This window comes from Tamandua tetradactyla, chromosome 18, assembly GCF_023851605.1.
Source record: "Tamandua tetradactyla isolate mTamTet1 chromosome 18, mTamTet1.pri, whole genome shotgun sequence".
NCBI classification, from domain to species: domain Eukaryota; kingdom Metazoa; phylum Chordata; class Mammalia; order Pilosa; family Myrmecophagidae; genus Tamandua; species Tamandua tetradactyla.
Window position 1 is genome coordinate 32,454,757 of NC_135344.1, and position 16,450 is coordinate 32,471,206.

Consider the following 16,450-nt stretch of genomic DNA (forward strand, 5'->3'; position numbering starts at 1 on the left):
GCCTAATTCTTAATCCACTAGTAAGGTTATAGGGACCCTTCCCTCTCCTACTTCCTCTGGAGCAATAGTAATAGTTGTCATCTATTGAGCCCATATTGTCTACCAAGTACTTACATACATTATCTCTGGTCCACACCAGAACCTCAAAAGACAGTTACTTTACGGACAAGGAAACAGGCTCATGTAGGTTGAGTTTTTGATCCTTTGTCACACAGGAAATGACAAAATTGGGATTCAGAGCCTGCTCTGCCTGATTGCATTACCTGTGTTTTAAGTCTGTGGTATCCTGGTGCCTGCCTCCCTGCTGCTCCCTCAGATGTTTCCTCTCCTTACTGGTGCACATTCCACATCTTTTATTTTTCTTACTTCAGTGTATGACCGTGCAGACATGTGCCTAAAATAGAACCCCACAAAAAGCTGGGTTTAGCCTCTTTTTAAAAAAATTCTCCTTTCAGGGAACGCTGTGAGGAGCTCCGAGTTGAATTGCTTTCTCTGCATCGGAAAAAAGTGTGTGAGGAGCGGAAAGCACAGGTAGCCTTTAATGAGGAGTTGAAGAGGCAGAAACTGGTGGCAGAGCAGATGTTCTCAAAACTTTGGGAGGAAGACCAATTAGCCAAGGAAAAGCGAGAAGCCCAAGAGGCAAGGAGGCAGAAAGAGCTGGTGGAGGACACACGCTTGGGGCTAAATGCCCAGATCACCACCATCCAGATGCAAAGGCAGGCAGCGCAGCGGCTGAAGGAAGAAGAGGCACGCCTTGTGGTGGGTTTTTTAAAAATGTCTGCTGTTAGGCGATCAACTCGATGGGTATTGTGCATAGATGCAGGCCTCTTACTGTGCAATTTGCCTAATGGCATGTGCTGGCAACAGACCATGGATATCAATGTCCCCCTAATAGAGCCATCCCACTGGATGGGACTGGGGCTAGTGACATCACTACTGTGACTCAGTTTTTTCCTTTGAAAAATGAGGCGAAAGGCACTTGTCTTTGTTGTGAGAATGAAAGGAGATAATCATTGGCAGTGACAAGGAGGGCTAGTGGGGTTTTGTCAGCACCCTTACCTGCCCCCGCTTCTTTTCTCAGTCCTGTGTAACGTGCTTTACAACAGCTACAGATCCCCCCACCAATTCCCTTCCAACGTGATTGCTGCCCCAACCATATAGAAATTAGAGATGTGTGAAAGCACTTAATAAAATAGCAGTTTTATATGTAGATATAAAGTTTTCAACAACTGACCCTTTAATACCACTAAATTCAGTAAGAAAATATTCGTTTCCTGACAAATCCCAAGTATCGAAATTTGGAACCATAAGGAATGTCAAACGTATTTCAGAGCCACAGATGCCTTCTCTGGTTCTGAGTCTGTTTTACACTGAAGAGTTTAGTAGAAGGTGTCTAAATATTTGAGCTCCTCCGGAAAAACAAAATGATGACCCCCAAACTGCTTTACATATACCCATTCTCTCTTTACATATACCATTCTCTAGTGTAAGACACCTAGCTCTCTCTGTTTCTACTTTCCTTTGGGATAAAAAAAAGAAAGCTTTTAATTTTGAAATAATTGCAGACTCACAAGAAGTTATAAAATTAGTTCAGAGAATTCTTGTGTGCCCTTCATCCAGCTTCCCCCAGTAATATCTTATATAACCAAATATTTTATATACATAACACTATATATGACATTTATCAAAACCAGGAAATTGACATTTGTGCAATACTTTTAACTAAAGTTTTCCCTTATTTAACTGAACTCAAGTCTTACTCATTTTTACCAGTTTTTAAATCTACTCTTTTGGGAAAAGGGGTATAGTTCTGTAAAATTTTATAACATAGTGTATAGATTCCTGTAACCACGACCACCATCAAGATACAGAACTATTGCATCACCCGCAAAGAAACTGCCTTGTGCTACTGCATTATAGTTACACCTTTCCCATTTCCCTAACCTCTAGCAAGCACTGACAGCTTCCCTATCACTATTATTTCATCATTTTGAAAATGTTATCATAAATTTCCCTCTTTTTTGTGTTTTGTTATGACATTTTCAAATAAGTACCATGGTGGAGAGTACAGTGAACCCCCATGTATCCATTGCCAGGCTTTAGCATCTCTCAAAGTTGTCATATCTGTTTCTTCTATCCCTTCTCCCCATTTTTGTTTTGAAGCAAATCCTAGATGTTATATAATTTTCCCTTTAGATACATCTTAAATATGCATCTCAACAACAACATAAATAAGAACATTCTCTTACATAATACAATTATCAGACAGGCCTAAAAAAATTAACAATCCCTTTTTTTATAATCTAAAATCAGCTTCAAATTTCCATCATTATCTAAATTATTTTACCTTTAAATTAGGATCCAAACATCTCTGTTAGGAAGAATGGCTATTAATCATTCATACCAGCACACATTTGAGATTAAAAGGAATGCTAGTACTTCATTTTGTCAACATGACACACATAAAATTGTCCTGGCTAAACAAGACCTGTGATCAACTACTTTTAGGTTTCTTTTACTCTTAGTACTCCCTGTCCATCCCCATCTGTCTTATACTCTGAATCTGGCAGATTGCTGCCTCCTGGTATAGTTAACCTTATTTTTTTTGAAAAGTGACACTTGGCATTCCGGTGACTTTCATGTTTGGTATCAGCTGCTTCTCCTTAGATCTGCAGAGCACTTTCACTTATCTCCTTTGACCTGTACAATTCAATGAAGATTTACTGCATGAAGCATTATGGAAAAATTTAGCTTAAAACTCCTCTTTCACAAACCAGTAATCATGATTTTCATGGCTATTCTGACTCTCAATTAAATTAAGCAAAATTGGAAATTGTGTTCCATACCCACTGTTAAGTCCTCTCCTGTCCCAGGTGCTGGGCAAGTACTTATCCTATCCAGGAGGGTTCAGTTGCCTCTGGCAGGAAGACAATGCCTCAGTTTTCACCTTTCCAGATTTTCTACCTAACCCACAATGCCCAAGATCATCTGCCCCCCAGTTAAAATTGCTTGGTTACCCAGGAAATTAAGCCACCAAGGAGGGTCAGAAAGATAAGAAATGTAGGGGTGGTAGAATATTTTTTTAAAAAACAAGCACATAATGCTTAAATTTTAATTTTGAATATTTAGCTGATGTACTCATTGCTGCTTAATATTCTATCCAAATCTAGATGTGCAGATGTACATGGAAGAACAAAAACTGGAAAACCAGTGTACCGAAATGTGGGAGGGTGCTGGGTGCTGGGATTAAAGGTGATCTCTTTATGCCTTCTGCATTTACTGAGCTCTACAAGTATTTATTACTTTATAGTCACACACACACACAATGAAACGGATTTTCACAAAGCCTTGTTGCTGACTCAGCAGTGAAGGCAAATTTTATGTTTTACTAGTCCCTCTAAATCCAGATTTGTGTGCTTGTGTTTCCAAGAAATTCATCATTCTCATCTCTGAAATGAAATGGCATTAACTTGTTTTGTCCAACTGTTCTGATGCAGTCATTATTTTCGTTACTGTTTTACCTTAGGAAAATGAAAATGCACAGGTTAAACTTGAGAATGAACAGGATAAGCTAAAGAAACAGAAGACAAAACAAGAAATCAGAGCCTTTTTGCAAAAAGCCCTCCAAGAGAAGATGGAGCATATTCAGCAGGAGTACAGAGAAGAGCAGGACTTGAATATGAAGCTTGTGCAAAGGTCCCTTCAAGACTTACAGGAAGAGGCTGATAAGAAGAAGCAAAAAAGAGTAAGATCTTCAAGTACACTTAATAAAAAGAAGCTCTCAGTCTTGTGGAAGGCAGCCACGTGCAGAGTGAACTGTGACTGTGGGCCTTAAGCACACCAGCATTGTCTGGGAAGCTGTTATAAATTCAAGTTCATGGGCTTCCTCTAGAAACAGAATCTGAGTCAAAATCTAGGCAGGGGCCAGAAATCGGTTTTAACAAGTGCTCCCAGGTGATTCTGATGCTCATTAAAGTTTAGGAACTTCTATTCTAGATTGTGGTATGAGCACTGTGATAGCAGAAGGAGGCACAGTAAATGGAGTGATTAGGTCCATCTGGAAGTTGGGTTGTTTGAGTTGTACCTTGAGGGATATGGAAAACCTTATCAGGCAAAAATAGAAAATGCATCCCAGTATTTAATTAGCTTCCTGTTCCCTTGGAGTTTGTGATAAAGTTTTAAGGGTTTTTCCTACAGGTTCTAGTATTTTTTCTATTATGTAAAACTTTCTCTTCAAGAATTTTTCCTTGTTTTTAGTGAATAATTTTTTTTTGCTAGAGAAGTTATAGATTTACAAAAATATGCACAAAATCTATAAAATACACAATTCCCATATACCACCCTATTATTAACACCTTGCATTAGTATGGTACATTTGTTAAAATTCATGAAAGAACATTTTTATAATTGTACTATTAACTGTAGTTCATCATTTACAACAAGATTCACTGTGAGGTACAGTCCTATGATTTATCTTTTAACTTTTATTCTGGTAGCATATATACAACCTAAAATATCCCCTTTTAATTGCATTCACATATGTAATTCAGAGGACACTATTTTTTATGAAACGTATTTTGAAATAATTGTCAAATCACATGTTCCATCTCAAACCATGTTCATCAGAGCATGGGCTGGTGCTGCTTTGAGACTGAAAAACATGCCAGGCACAGAAGGAAACATAGATTTATATGTATTGAGGCTTATGAAAAGGAGAGGTTCTCTGATGATCGCCAATATGGAGGTTTAGCGCTCCGTGAGAAATAGCAGAGAGTGTGTGTGTATGTGTGTGCGTGTGTGTGTGTGTGTGTGTGTGTAGGTAATATGTGATTTTGGAGCAAATATATTCCATATAGTATGGGGACATCAGGCCTCTGGTATAATCAATAAAAGGGCTTAACACTTGATATTTTACTAAGATTAGTGTTTAAGACTAAGATATGATCAATTTTGTATTTATGAACATGGTTATGTTCTTCCCTCTTGGAAGATTGCTTACTTTCTTGGCCTTTGTCCCTAGCTAAAGCAAATTTGTGACAGGCCATTTAAGAGGGAACCCGGGCCTTGGGCTTCCCCAGTCCACCTCCCTGTTAATGGTCTACCTTGACTATAAGAGAGACATTGCATCCATATACCCTAACAACAATATGAGAGATAACAGAATAGTAATAATCCAACATATAGGGCAGATAATCCTGTAAAGAAATGTCGCCAAGGCTGAATAAGAGAATTAAACCAAGTAGAAAGGGAATCAGTAGATATTTGATCACTACTGTCTATGCGCTCTTGCATGTGATTTAAAGCTTTTGAAATATTATGTGAGGTGATCAGAAATATATACAACATTGTTTGTTTATAAGGGCTCAGGTTCTGCAGTGTTCTGCAGTTAAAATGTCTAAAGCCACCCTATTTTGTAAGACCAATGTCTGTAATTGGTGGTCTCCTCATTTAACGATGCTATTGCTAATTTACATTCATTAAGCACCTGAGCTATGTGTTTGGCTAAGGTTGTTAGATGCTTTTTGGCAACCAACACAGCTCCCCTGGGGCAAGAATAGCTAAAGGATAAAACCACCATGTACTGTGCTTCACTCATTATCTAGATTTAACCATTTCCTGATTGGTAGGAGTGTGTGGTAAAGAATCATATATGGCAGGGACATACAGCTGCCCCCATATACAGAATCCTGTCCAATTGTAAGGTAAATAGGGCCATCCATGCTGCCTACAGGTCCATAGCCACCCCATGGGGGAGGCATATGCTCCATGTCTGTTGGAGGCATTTTGCCATTGGCAAAGGCAATAATTTTGTAACTTAATGGTAAAATACAACTCTGAGAGTAATTGTGCCATATTTTGGTTCCCTTTAAGACATTCTGTGAAGTCAGGGGCAATAAGGTCTAAGATTATTGCTTCTGCTGCCAGCCATCCTCTTCTATCAGGTATAGTACACCGTAAGATAGGGCAGGATTTATTTATTTGTTCCCTCACAAGGTAAAAGATATAAGCCTGAGCGTCATTATAAGACAATAGTTATATTTTGGTCTTAAAAAAGAAAGTCTCTGTTCCGATTTCTTGGGGTGTTGAATTCTGCCACTTCAATGTTTTATCCACATAGTCTAGTTAGCAGGAGCTATGGTCCAGGGAATACCAGTAGCTCCCAAAGATGGCAAGACCATAGAAAACCAACATTGGCTTCAATTGAAGCCCACTGTAGAAGAGTGTTTGCTAGGGCGCTATAGGTTAAAAAGAAACATGTTTTTGGGAAACAATAAGGGGCAAATCTTGTTGGTCTAATAACATACATGCAAGAATTCCTTCGTAGACAGTAAGGTACCATTGTGGGTAGGTTTTAAATACCAAGTAATCTCCCCCTGTAAATCTTGAGACTCCTCCAACATGACAACAATTGTTACTCTAGGAATAAGAAGGATCCACATAGTTATGCATAAGGTTCCTGTGTGCTCTAGTTTACTAGCTGCCAGAATGCAATACACCAGAAATGGAACAGCTTTTAAAAGGGGGAATTGAATAAGTTGCAAGTTTACAGTTTTAAGGCCATGAAAATGTTCCAATTAAAGCAAGTCTATAAAAATGTCCAAATTAAGACATCAACAAGAGGCTACCTTCACTCAAGAAAGGCCAATGAAGTTCAGGGTTTCTCTCAACTGGGAGGGCACATGTGAACGTGGTGACATCTGCTGGCTTTCTCTCCAGGCTTCTTGTTTCATGAAGTTCCCCCAGGGGCATTTTCCTTTTTCATCTCCAAAGGTCTCTGGCTGCATGGTCTCTGGTAGTTCTTGTGGCTCTGCTGTTTCTGAGCTCTCTCCAAAATGTTTCCTCTTTTAAAGGATTCCGGTAAACTAATCAAGACCCACCTGGAATGAGTAGAATCATGTCTCCCTCTAATGAAAAGTTGATACCCACAATTGGGCAAACCACATCTCTGTGGAGATAATCTAATCAAGTTTTCAACCTAAAGTGCTTAATAAGGATTAAAAGAAATGACTGCTTCCACAAAATGGATGTTCTAGTTTGCTAGCTGCTGGAATGCAATATATCAGAAATGGAATGGTTTTTAAAGAGAGGAATTTAATAAGTTGCTAGTTTATAGTTCTAAGGCCTAGAAAAATGTCCCAATTAAAACAAGTCTATAGAAATGTCCAATCTAAGGCATCCAGGGAAATATAACCTTTTCAAGAAGGCCGATGAAGCTCAAGGTTTCTCTCTCAAGTGAGAAGGAACATGGCAAACATGGTCTGGGTTGCTTTCTCATCTGGAAAGGCATGTGGTGAACACGGTATCATCTGCTAACTTTCTCTCCTGGCTTCCCATTTCATGAAGCTCCCCAGGAGGCATTTTCCTTCTTCATCTCCAAAGGTCACTGGCTGGTAGACTCTCTGCTTCTCATGGCTATGTCATTCATTGCTCTCTCAGAAATCTCTCTCTTTCTCCAAAATGCTTTCTCTTTTATAGGATTCCAGTAAACTAATCAAGACCCACCCAAATGGGTGGAGATACATCTCCATCTAATCCATTTTAACAACCACTCTTGATCACTCAAGATCACATCAAGATCACATCAAGATGTGACTCCCTAAGCCACATCTCCAGGGAGATGATCTAATTACAGTTTCAAACATACCGTACTGAATAGGGATTATAAGAAACGGCTGCCTTTACAAAATAGGATTAAGATTAAAACATGGCTTCTCTATGGTACATACATCCTTTCAAACCAGCACAATGGATTAGGATTAAAAATGGCTTTTCTAGGGTACATAATCCTTTCAAACCAGCACACCATGGGATTAGAAGGTGCCATACTGGGGATAAAATTTTTAACAGGCCTTTTATGTCTAAACTATGGCCATGTTACAATGTTTTGGGTGACTCCTATTCCCAATGAGTTTAAGATTCCTAACTGGTACAGCTGCATAGACCAGCACCAAGGGCAAAGGGCCTCATTTTTACCCTTTTTTATGGTCTGAGGCATAGGCAACAAAATTATTATTATTCCACCTTTCAGGTTGGCCCTTTAATTTTTATCCTTAGTGCTTGAATGGGCCCTGCCATTAGCATTTGAACTGCAGCTGGGGCTGCAGCTTGTGGTGTTGAGTTTGGGTAGGTTAGGGCCTGATAAAGCCTTTAGTCCATTGTTGTAGGGCTTTCTTATCATCTTTCAACTGATCCTTTAGGAGGCCATTCATTCTTTTTGTGAGGCTTGTGCCTGTGAGTTTATAGGGTAGATGAAAGGTCCACATTACATTATGGTCCATAGCCCATGCTTGGGTCATTTGTCCAATGAAAGGAGCTCCATGATCACTGTCTATTTGTGTAAGTATCCCATCGAGGATGCTTACGCTTTCTATACATGTACGGGGACTCACTGATTAGCTTTCCTCACTGGAAAATCTAACAGAATCCCATGGCAGTAGATCATACCTTGAAAGCATACTGTACCCCTTCTAAGAGCAGAAGGGGGCCAGTGTAGTCTCCATTCACCACCATGTCATAGAAGCCCGTGATCAGCCAGTTGTCTCATCTCATGGGGCAATTGGCATGGCCATTGCAGGTAGCATGATGGGTTCCCCTGTGTGATGTCTGTAAGTTGTTGGCATATTAAGGGTAGTGGGAAATGTTGGGCTAAATGCCATAAGGTTTGATACCCTCAGTATCCACTCTTTGGATGTAGTCACTTGGCTGCTTCTTGGGTCTCAGTAGTGTTGCTCCAGATTCGAGCTAGTGTGTCTGCCTCAGTGTTCCTGAGAAGTGTGTTAGGAGTGTGGGCGGGAACATGATAGACCGTTACCTTTTGTGGCTAGCAGGCATCCCAGATGTTTTGCCACAGTTCTCATCTCCATAGAGAGTGACCTATGACTGTCCATTGTTCATGTTTCCAGGTTGCCATCAGGTCATGAGGCCTTTGTAAACAGCCCAGTTGTCAGTACAGATAGTTATCACATCTGCTGGTGCATGCATTTTAGTCATCCATACAGCTCTCAATTCATTCTATTGACTACTTTGCATAGTGCCAGTTTCCCAACATGTAGTGTCATTACTGGATTGTACCACAGTTGTCCATGTGGGAGACTATACTCTAGCAGATCTATCAGTATACGAAGCTGACTTGGGAATTGTTCCTGGGTAGTTCAACAACTATTCCAGGTGCAGCCATTTTAGCTGTTGAATCTTCTACATATGACACTGGTCCTCAAATTGTATGCATCATGGCATAAGAGGATTGATATTGAATGCATTGCACAATAACAAATCATCTTTCCACTTTGCTAAGGTACTAAATTGTGCACTGCCAGAGTGTGCTTTGTTGGTGGTATTTGTAATCCACCCTGTCTGTATTGGGAAGGTGGTCCTCAAGGTGACAGGACATTTATATGTCAGACCTTCCACTTGCAATAGAGCTTTGTGTGCAGCACACAGTTGCTTTTCTAATTGGCTGTTTTAATTCTGCCCCTTTCCATTATTGTGACCAGAACCCTAGCAGTACTTATTTAGTATGTTGCCTCTGCTACAAACACCACCTGAAATGTTTGTGCTGGCCACATCCAATGCACAAGGAAATCAGAATCTACCCCCTTCAGTGCTTGTGTCTGTGTTGTTAGCCTTTTTGCTTTTTCAAAAGCAGCCTGCTAGGGGTCATTCCATTCCTAATATGACCTTTTCTAATTAGCATATACAGTGGTTTCAATATTTGAGCTAAATGGGGAATGAAAGGTCTCCAGCAGTAGTCCTGGAAAGGTTATTAATTGCTTTGGCATATATGGCATAGAAAACATTGTACCTTATAAATTACTGCAAAAGGAATAAATTTTGTATCACCAATCATGCAACACCCAAGAATTTGATAGAGCAGCCAGGGTCTTATAGCTTGTTTTGATTGATTGCCCGTTCCTGGCTCTTGAGATGGGATATTAACATTTTTGACATCTCTGCTCTGAAAGAGAATTTCTGGTTGACATAATATCATCATATAATGAAATAAAATCACAAATTTGAGTTTCTCCCAGGTGGCCAAGTCTTTTGCACCTAGGCTGTGGCAAATGGCCAGGCTATATAAATAGTCTTATGAGAGCCCAGTGAAAGTCCTTTGTTGTCTTTTCCAGATGAGGGCCAAAGCAGGTTGACTTACTTCATCTAAGAGAATACTGAAGAAAGCATTAGCTAAATCTAAAACAAAATGATAGTGACCTAATTTCTTGTAATTTCTTGTAGTAAAGAGGCAATGTTTGGAACTGCTGCATACAAAGGTGGCATTACTTTATTTAATTAGCGGAAATCCACTGCCGCGTGCTAGGTACTGTTAGGTTTCTGTACTGGCCACGCAGAGCTTTTAAAGGGGCTAAGTGTTGGTATTAATGTTCTATTCTTTCTAGTTCCTTAATGGTTGCAAAAATCTCTTGATGTCCCCCTGGAGGCTTGTATTGTTTAATGGCTACAGTCCTCCGAGGTTGTGGTGCTTTTACAGGGCAGCATTTTGCCTGCTTCTTTAAGAACATTTTCATTCCTGTACACTAGAGGCAGAATTCTCCTATGGTAGTTTGTAATGTAGAATTTAAGAGAAGATCAATTCCTAATATATATTCAGGTATTGGAGAAACATATATGGTATATTCCTGGGGGGGGGGGACAATCTCCTAATTTGCAAGATCAAATTATGCCATTTGGCTCTGATTATCTTTCCTCTGTGACTATACAGGTCATTAAATTGGGCTACATTTCCATAAATTAAACTATATTCTGCTACAGTATCTATTAGCACTGACACTTTGTTTCTTAGTAGAAGAACAGTAAATAGTTAATTCTACATGTGGCCTCCAGTCCCCAGTGTCCCTGGTTACTGCTCATACCCAGGGGTCTTGACCCCTCCCTTTTGAGCTTGCCAGGTCTCTTCCAGGTGTGTGGAGGTTTCTAGTGTTTTGAAAGGGGGTTTCTTAGTCAGTTTATCTTCCCTTTCAGGTGTTTGGGGATTTATTTTAGTAAATCTTTTGTCTTTGGGTAATTTGCTTCATAAGTTAACTAAAACAGCATTTGATTGTTTATAGTTTCTACTTCTGTCCCTGAGACAATTAAATCAGCTTATTTGCTTACTTGGGCATACTTGCCAGAGGTTTCCTCTTCCTTTACTTCCTTTACTTTTCCTCAGATGAAGAATCTATGGGATCCCAAGATTTTGGATCCCACTCTGGATTAGTAGGTATTCTCTGTACTCAAACTTGGGGTAATTTTTAACTATGGGCTTGAGCATATCTGGAAGCTAAAGTTTCTAATTGATCGTCAAAGGATGCAAGTGCTCGTTAAGGCATCTTTCATGTCTGTTTGAGTGAGCTGTTTGTCCCTTTTTAATTTTCATTCCTCCTGTAGATGGAGGGCTGCTGTTTTTGCCACCTGGTCTGCCTCTGTGTCTACACATAAGACTACTAAAAGGGGTCAGCCTATGTCCACTGCTACTTGGCATGCTTCTTTCCTTTTGTTAAGATTTATTTTTCCTGCTATCTCTTGTAAAACACTTAACAACCCCCCTGGAGTTTTCAGGACATCCATATTCTTGCAGTGGTCCCCATCGTCCAGGAGGCCAGATACCCCTTTCCACATGGATGATGCAGGCCAACCCGAGATTTTCCCCACCAAGTCTCCCTTCCCGTGCTTACTGCTGCCAGCAGTGTCTCAGTCTGCTGGCTGACTCACCAATTGTTTGGACCATGGCCAAGTGTGTGTTGCTGTGAGACCGAAAAAACAGGCCAGGCACAAAAGTACACATAGATTTATTGGGACCTATGAACTGGAGGGGTTCTCTGATGGCATCTGATCTGGAGTTTTAGCCCCCCACGAGGAATAGGAATGCAGGGTGTGTGTGCTGGTTTGAATCTATTATGTACCCCAGAAAAGACTATGGTCTTTTAATCCATTCTTGTTGTGACAGACTTACTGTGGGTGGGAATTTCTGGTTATGTGACCCAGTCCATTCAATCAGGTCTTAATCCTTCACTGGAGTCCTTTATGAAGAGGATAAAAGACAGAAAAAGTCCAGAGAGCTAAAAGATAAAATGCCCCATGAGAAGCAAGAAGGATTCACAGCATCTGAAAGAGCCATTTTGAAACCAGAAAAAGGAGAGAAGGAGTAGCAGACATTGCCATGTACCTTCCTATGTATTTTAGTTTATAAATGCTGCTGAAATGCAATATGCCAGAAATGAAATGGCTTTTAAAAAGCAGAATTTATTAAGTTGCAAGTTTACAGTTCTAAGGCTGTGGAAAGGTCCGAACTAAGGCATCCAGGAAAAGATACCTTGATTCAAGAAAGGCTGATGGGTCCAGAACACCTCTGTCAGTTGGAAACGCACATGACAACATCTCCTAGCTTTCTCTTCTCATTTCATAAGACTTCTCTGGGGGCATTTTCCTTCTGCATCTCCAAAGAACTCTGGCTATTTAAGCTCTGTCATCACTTTCCAAAATGGTTTCCTCTTAAAGCGTCCAGTAAGCAACCCCAACTTGAATGGGTGGAGACATCGCCATGGAAACCATTAATCAAAAGTTACCACTCACAATTGGGTGAGTCATATCTCCATGGAAACATTCAAAAAGATCCCACATAGCAATATTGAATGAAAATTAAAAAGTATAGCTTTTCTGGGGTACACAACAGTTTCAGATTGGCATACCATGTGACAGAGGAACCCCAGATGCCAGCACCCTATTCTCAGAGAAGGTATCTTCCTCTTGATGCCTCAATTTGGAAATTTTCATGGCCTTAGAATGGTAAATTTGTAACCTAATAAATCCCTATTGAAAAAGCTAACACATTGCATTCCAGCAGCTTTAGCAAAATGGAACAGGGGGTAATATGTGATTTTCTATTATTAAAAATTTTTATTAGAGAAGTTATAGGTTTACAGAACAATCATGTATAAAATACATGATTCCCATACACCTCTCCAGCATCCACACTTGCATTGGTGAGGAAAATTTTTTACAAATGATGATAGCCCTTTTTTTTGTATTTCTATTATTTTTTAGCAGTAGTTACATTTGCCACAATTGATGAAAGATTATGAAGTAGTACCGTTAATTCTTTTTTAATGCAATTTTAGTGATATATATTATATATTCACATACCTTATAATCATCAAAAGTATTCACTCAGTAGTTCACAGTATCATTGTATAGCTGTGGATTCATCATTGCAATAGAATTTTGAACATTTTCATTATCAAAAAAAAATACAATTAAAAATAAAAGTGAAAAAGGACACCCAAAACATCCCACACCACTTGTTTTAGTTTGTAAGATGCTGGAATGCAATATACCAGAAATGGAATGGCTTTTATAAAGAAAATTTAATAAATTACAAGTTTATAGGTCTTAGACTATAAAAATGTCCAAACTAAGGCATCCAGGTTAAGATACCTTAAATCAAGGAAGGCCCTTAATTCAAGGGTCTTGAACACCTCTGTCACATGAGAAGTCATGTGGCTTGCTCCTGGGCTCTGTTGCTTTCAGCCTCTGTTCCTGTGGGGATTCCTCACATTGCTTCTCCAAGGCTGGCTTTCATCTCTTGGCTTCCCTTGGCTCTTTCTAGGTTCTAGATTGCTTAACATCTCATGGCGACATCTACTGGGCTCCAAGCATCTTCAAACATCTTTGTCTCTGTTCTCCAAGTGTTGGCATCTGTGTCAGCTCTACTCTGCAAAATATTTCCTCTTTTGAATGATTTCAGTAAATTAATCAAGATTCACCTGGAATGGGTGAACTCACATCTCCACCTAATCAAACGTCACACCAACAGTTGGGCATGCTGCATCTCTGTGGAGATAATATAATCAAAAGTTTCCACCTGCAATATTCAATTATGATTAAAAGAAGCAGCTGCCTCCACAAGATAAGCACAAGATTAAAACATGGCTTTTCTAGAGTACATAATATCTTCAAACTGGCATATTCCCCATTCCCCATATTATTTATTTATTTTTTTGTCTTTATTTTCTTATCCATCTGTCCAAACACTGAACAAATGGATTGTCTGTACAAGGTTTTCACAACCACATGGTCACACCTTAAAAGCTATATAGTTATATAGTCATCTTCAGGAATCTAGGCTATTAGATTAAAGTTCAACAGTGTCAGGGATTTCCCTCTAGCTACTCTAATACACCAAAAACTGAAAAGGCATATATATATATATATATATATACTGCATACGAATAGCCTCCAGAATACCTTCTTGACGCTATTTGAAATCTCTGAGCCACTGAAACTTTATTTTGTTTCATTTATCTTCCCCCTTTTAGTCAAGTAGACTTTCTCAATCCCGTAATGCTAGGGCCAGGCTCATCCCTGGGAGTCATGTCCCACATTGCCAGGGAGATTTACAACCCTGGGAGTCATGTCCCATCTAGGGGAAGGGCAGTGAGTTAACCTGCAAAATTGGCATAGATAGGCCACATCTGAGCAACAAAAGAAGTTCTCTGGGGGTGACTCTTAGGCCTAATTTTAAGTAGGTTTAGCCTGTCCTTTGTAGAAATAAGTTTCATAGGGGCCAATGCCAAGATTGAGGGCTCAGCCTATTGATTTGGTTGTCCTCATTGCTTGCAAGAATATCAGAAATTCTCCAAATGGGGAAGTTGAATATTTCCTCCTTTCTCCACAGTCCCCCAAGAGAACTTTGCAAATACTTCTTTATTCACTGCCCACATTGCTCTGGACTATATCAGGGCATCATGCTAACCTGGACAAACCAACACGATCTCATGCCCTATTCAAGATTCCGTGTACTAATGATGTTTGACTAAACTGATCATACAAGTTAAATTAGGAAATCCACTACCCAAAGTATAAATTTTGCACCAAATAAACATCTCTTTGTTTTGTCTCACACAGTAGTTGAAGTTTTAAAACATGAACGATATCATCCTTTGCCCTGTATTCTCATCTACCCCAGTCCTATCCAGATCAGCTTCATTCGTGTCTGTAGTCGAAGTCTGATCACTTTTTCAACTTTTTAAACAACTGTTTAAACAGTTTAAACAATGGGGTATTGCTTACTTTCATAGCTTCAGAGCTCTAACTCTGTGTCACATAAATATGCAGTTTCTGGGAATGACCAGGTTTTATATAAACAGCTCAGTATCTCAGAATTTAGATAGATCAGAACTTAGAAATAACATTTACAGCTCCTGAGTATATGTGACTGCTGTAAGACCTCACACTTTAGGACCCTTTACAATAGGCCCCAATCTGATAACCCATGCTCTCAACTTCACTCCTCAGAGTTTTAATATTATGAGTCCATATGAGTAAGGCATGAAAATATTTATCTTTTTATTTCTGACATTTCATTCAACATACAGTCCTTAAGTTTCATTTACCTAGTTGCATGCCTCACAACTTCATTCCTTCTTGTGGCTGCTCAGTAGTGTGTATGTACACTTCAGTTCCTCCTTCTGTTTCTCAGTTGTTGTGCCCTTAGGCCAGCTTCATCTATTGTGAATCGTGAACACTGCCGCCATAAACACCAGTGTGCAAATGTCCATTCGCGTCTCCACACTCAGTTCCTCCAAGTATATACTGAGCAATGGAGTTGTAGGATTGTATGGCAACCCCACCCCTAGCCTCCTATGGAACCGCCAAACTGCCCTCTGAGGGGCTGTGCCTCTAAGTTTCTCTACTGAATAGGTACATTTCTTTCTCCACATTTTTTCTACTTGTTTCTCTCTGTTCATTTAAAAAAAGTTTTATTTGTACATCATACAATCTAACCTAAGTAGATAGCTATGGCTTTGCCACCATTATCTATAAGAAATTTCCATTTCTACTGCAAAGACTCCATACCCCTCCCACATGGCCCCCCCATCTGTTGACATTTAATTTGGGCATAATGTTTTTGTTACATTCAGTGGGAGCATATTACAATGTTACTGTTGACTATACATGCTAGTGTGCAATGGTTGTACGTTTTCCTTTATACCATTCATTTTCAACACCTTGAAATATTGACATTCATTTGTTCTCTCTCATGCAAATTTTTTTTTTTTTTTGCATGAGCAGGCACCGAAGATTGCACCCAGGTCTCTGGCATGGCAGGCAAGAATGCTGCCTGCTGAGCCACCATGGCCTGCCCCCAAAACTTTTTTTATTTGTACATTTAATCACCATCATTGTCCACTCTAGGCAGTCCTACCTTATTCCATCTCTGTTTTTATCCTCTATCTTTCCTTCTGGTGTCATACATGCCCCCAGCCCTTCTTCCTCAAGCATTCAGCTTCATTCAGTGTACTTATATTATTATGCTACCATCAGATAGTATTCTGCTGTCTGTTTTTGAATATTTACGATCAGTTGTGTTGCACAATCTGTATTCCTTCAGCACCTAATGCCCATTTCTATTTCCTGATCCTGTGTTCTTAACTTCATCTCTCAAAGTTCACTCATT

The 16,450-nt window shown here is 39.6% G+C and overlaps 1 protein-coding gene across 2 annotated transcripts in view; it reads left to right on the plus strand.

Annotated features, from left to right (window-relative positions):
- Positions 1 to 16,450, plus strand: part of CFAP53 (cilia and flagella associated protein 53) — a 115,191-nt gene that overhangs the window by 57,136 nt on the left and 41,605 nt on the right. For both annotated transcript variants that reach the window (XM_077135487.1, XM_077135488.1), the window contains 2 exons: positions 456 to 759; positions 3,527 to 3,745. In XM_077135487.1, coding sequence (XP_076991602.1) covers positions 456 to 759; positions 3,527 to 3,745 — 523 coding nt within the window. The remainder of the gene's footprint in view (positions 1 to 455; positions 760 to 3,526; positions 3,746 to 16,450) is intronic.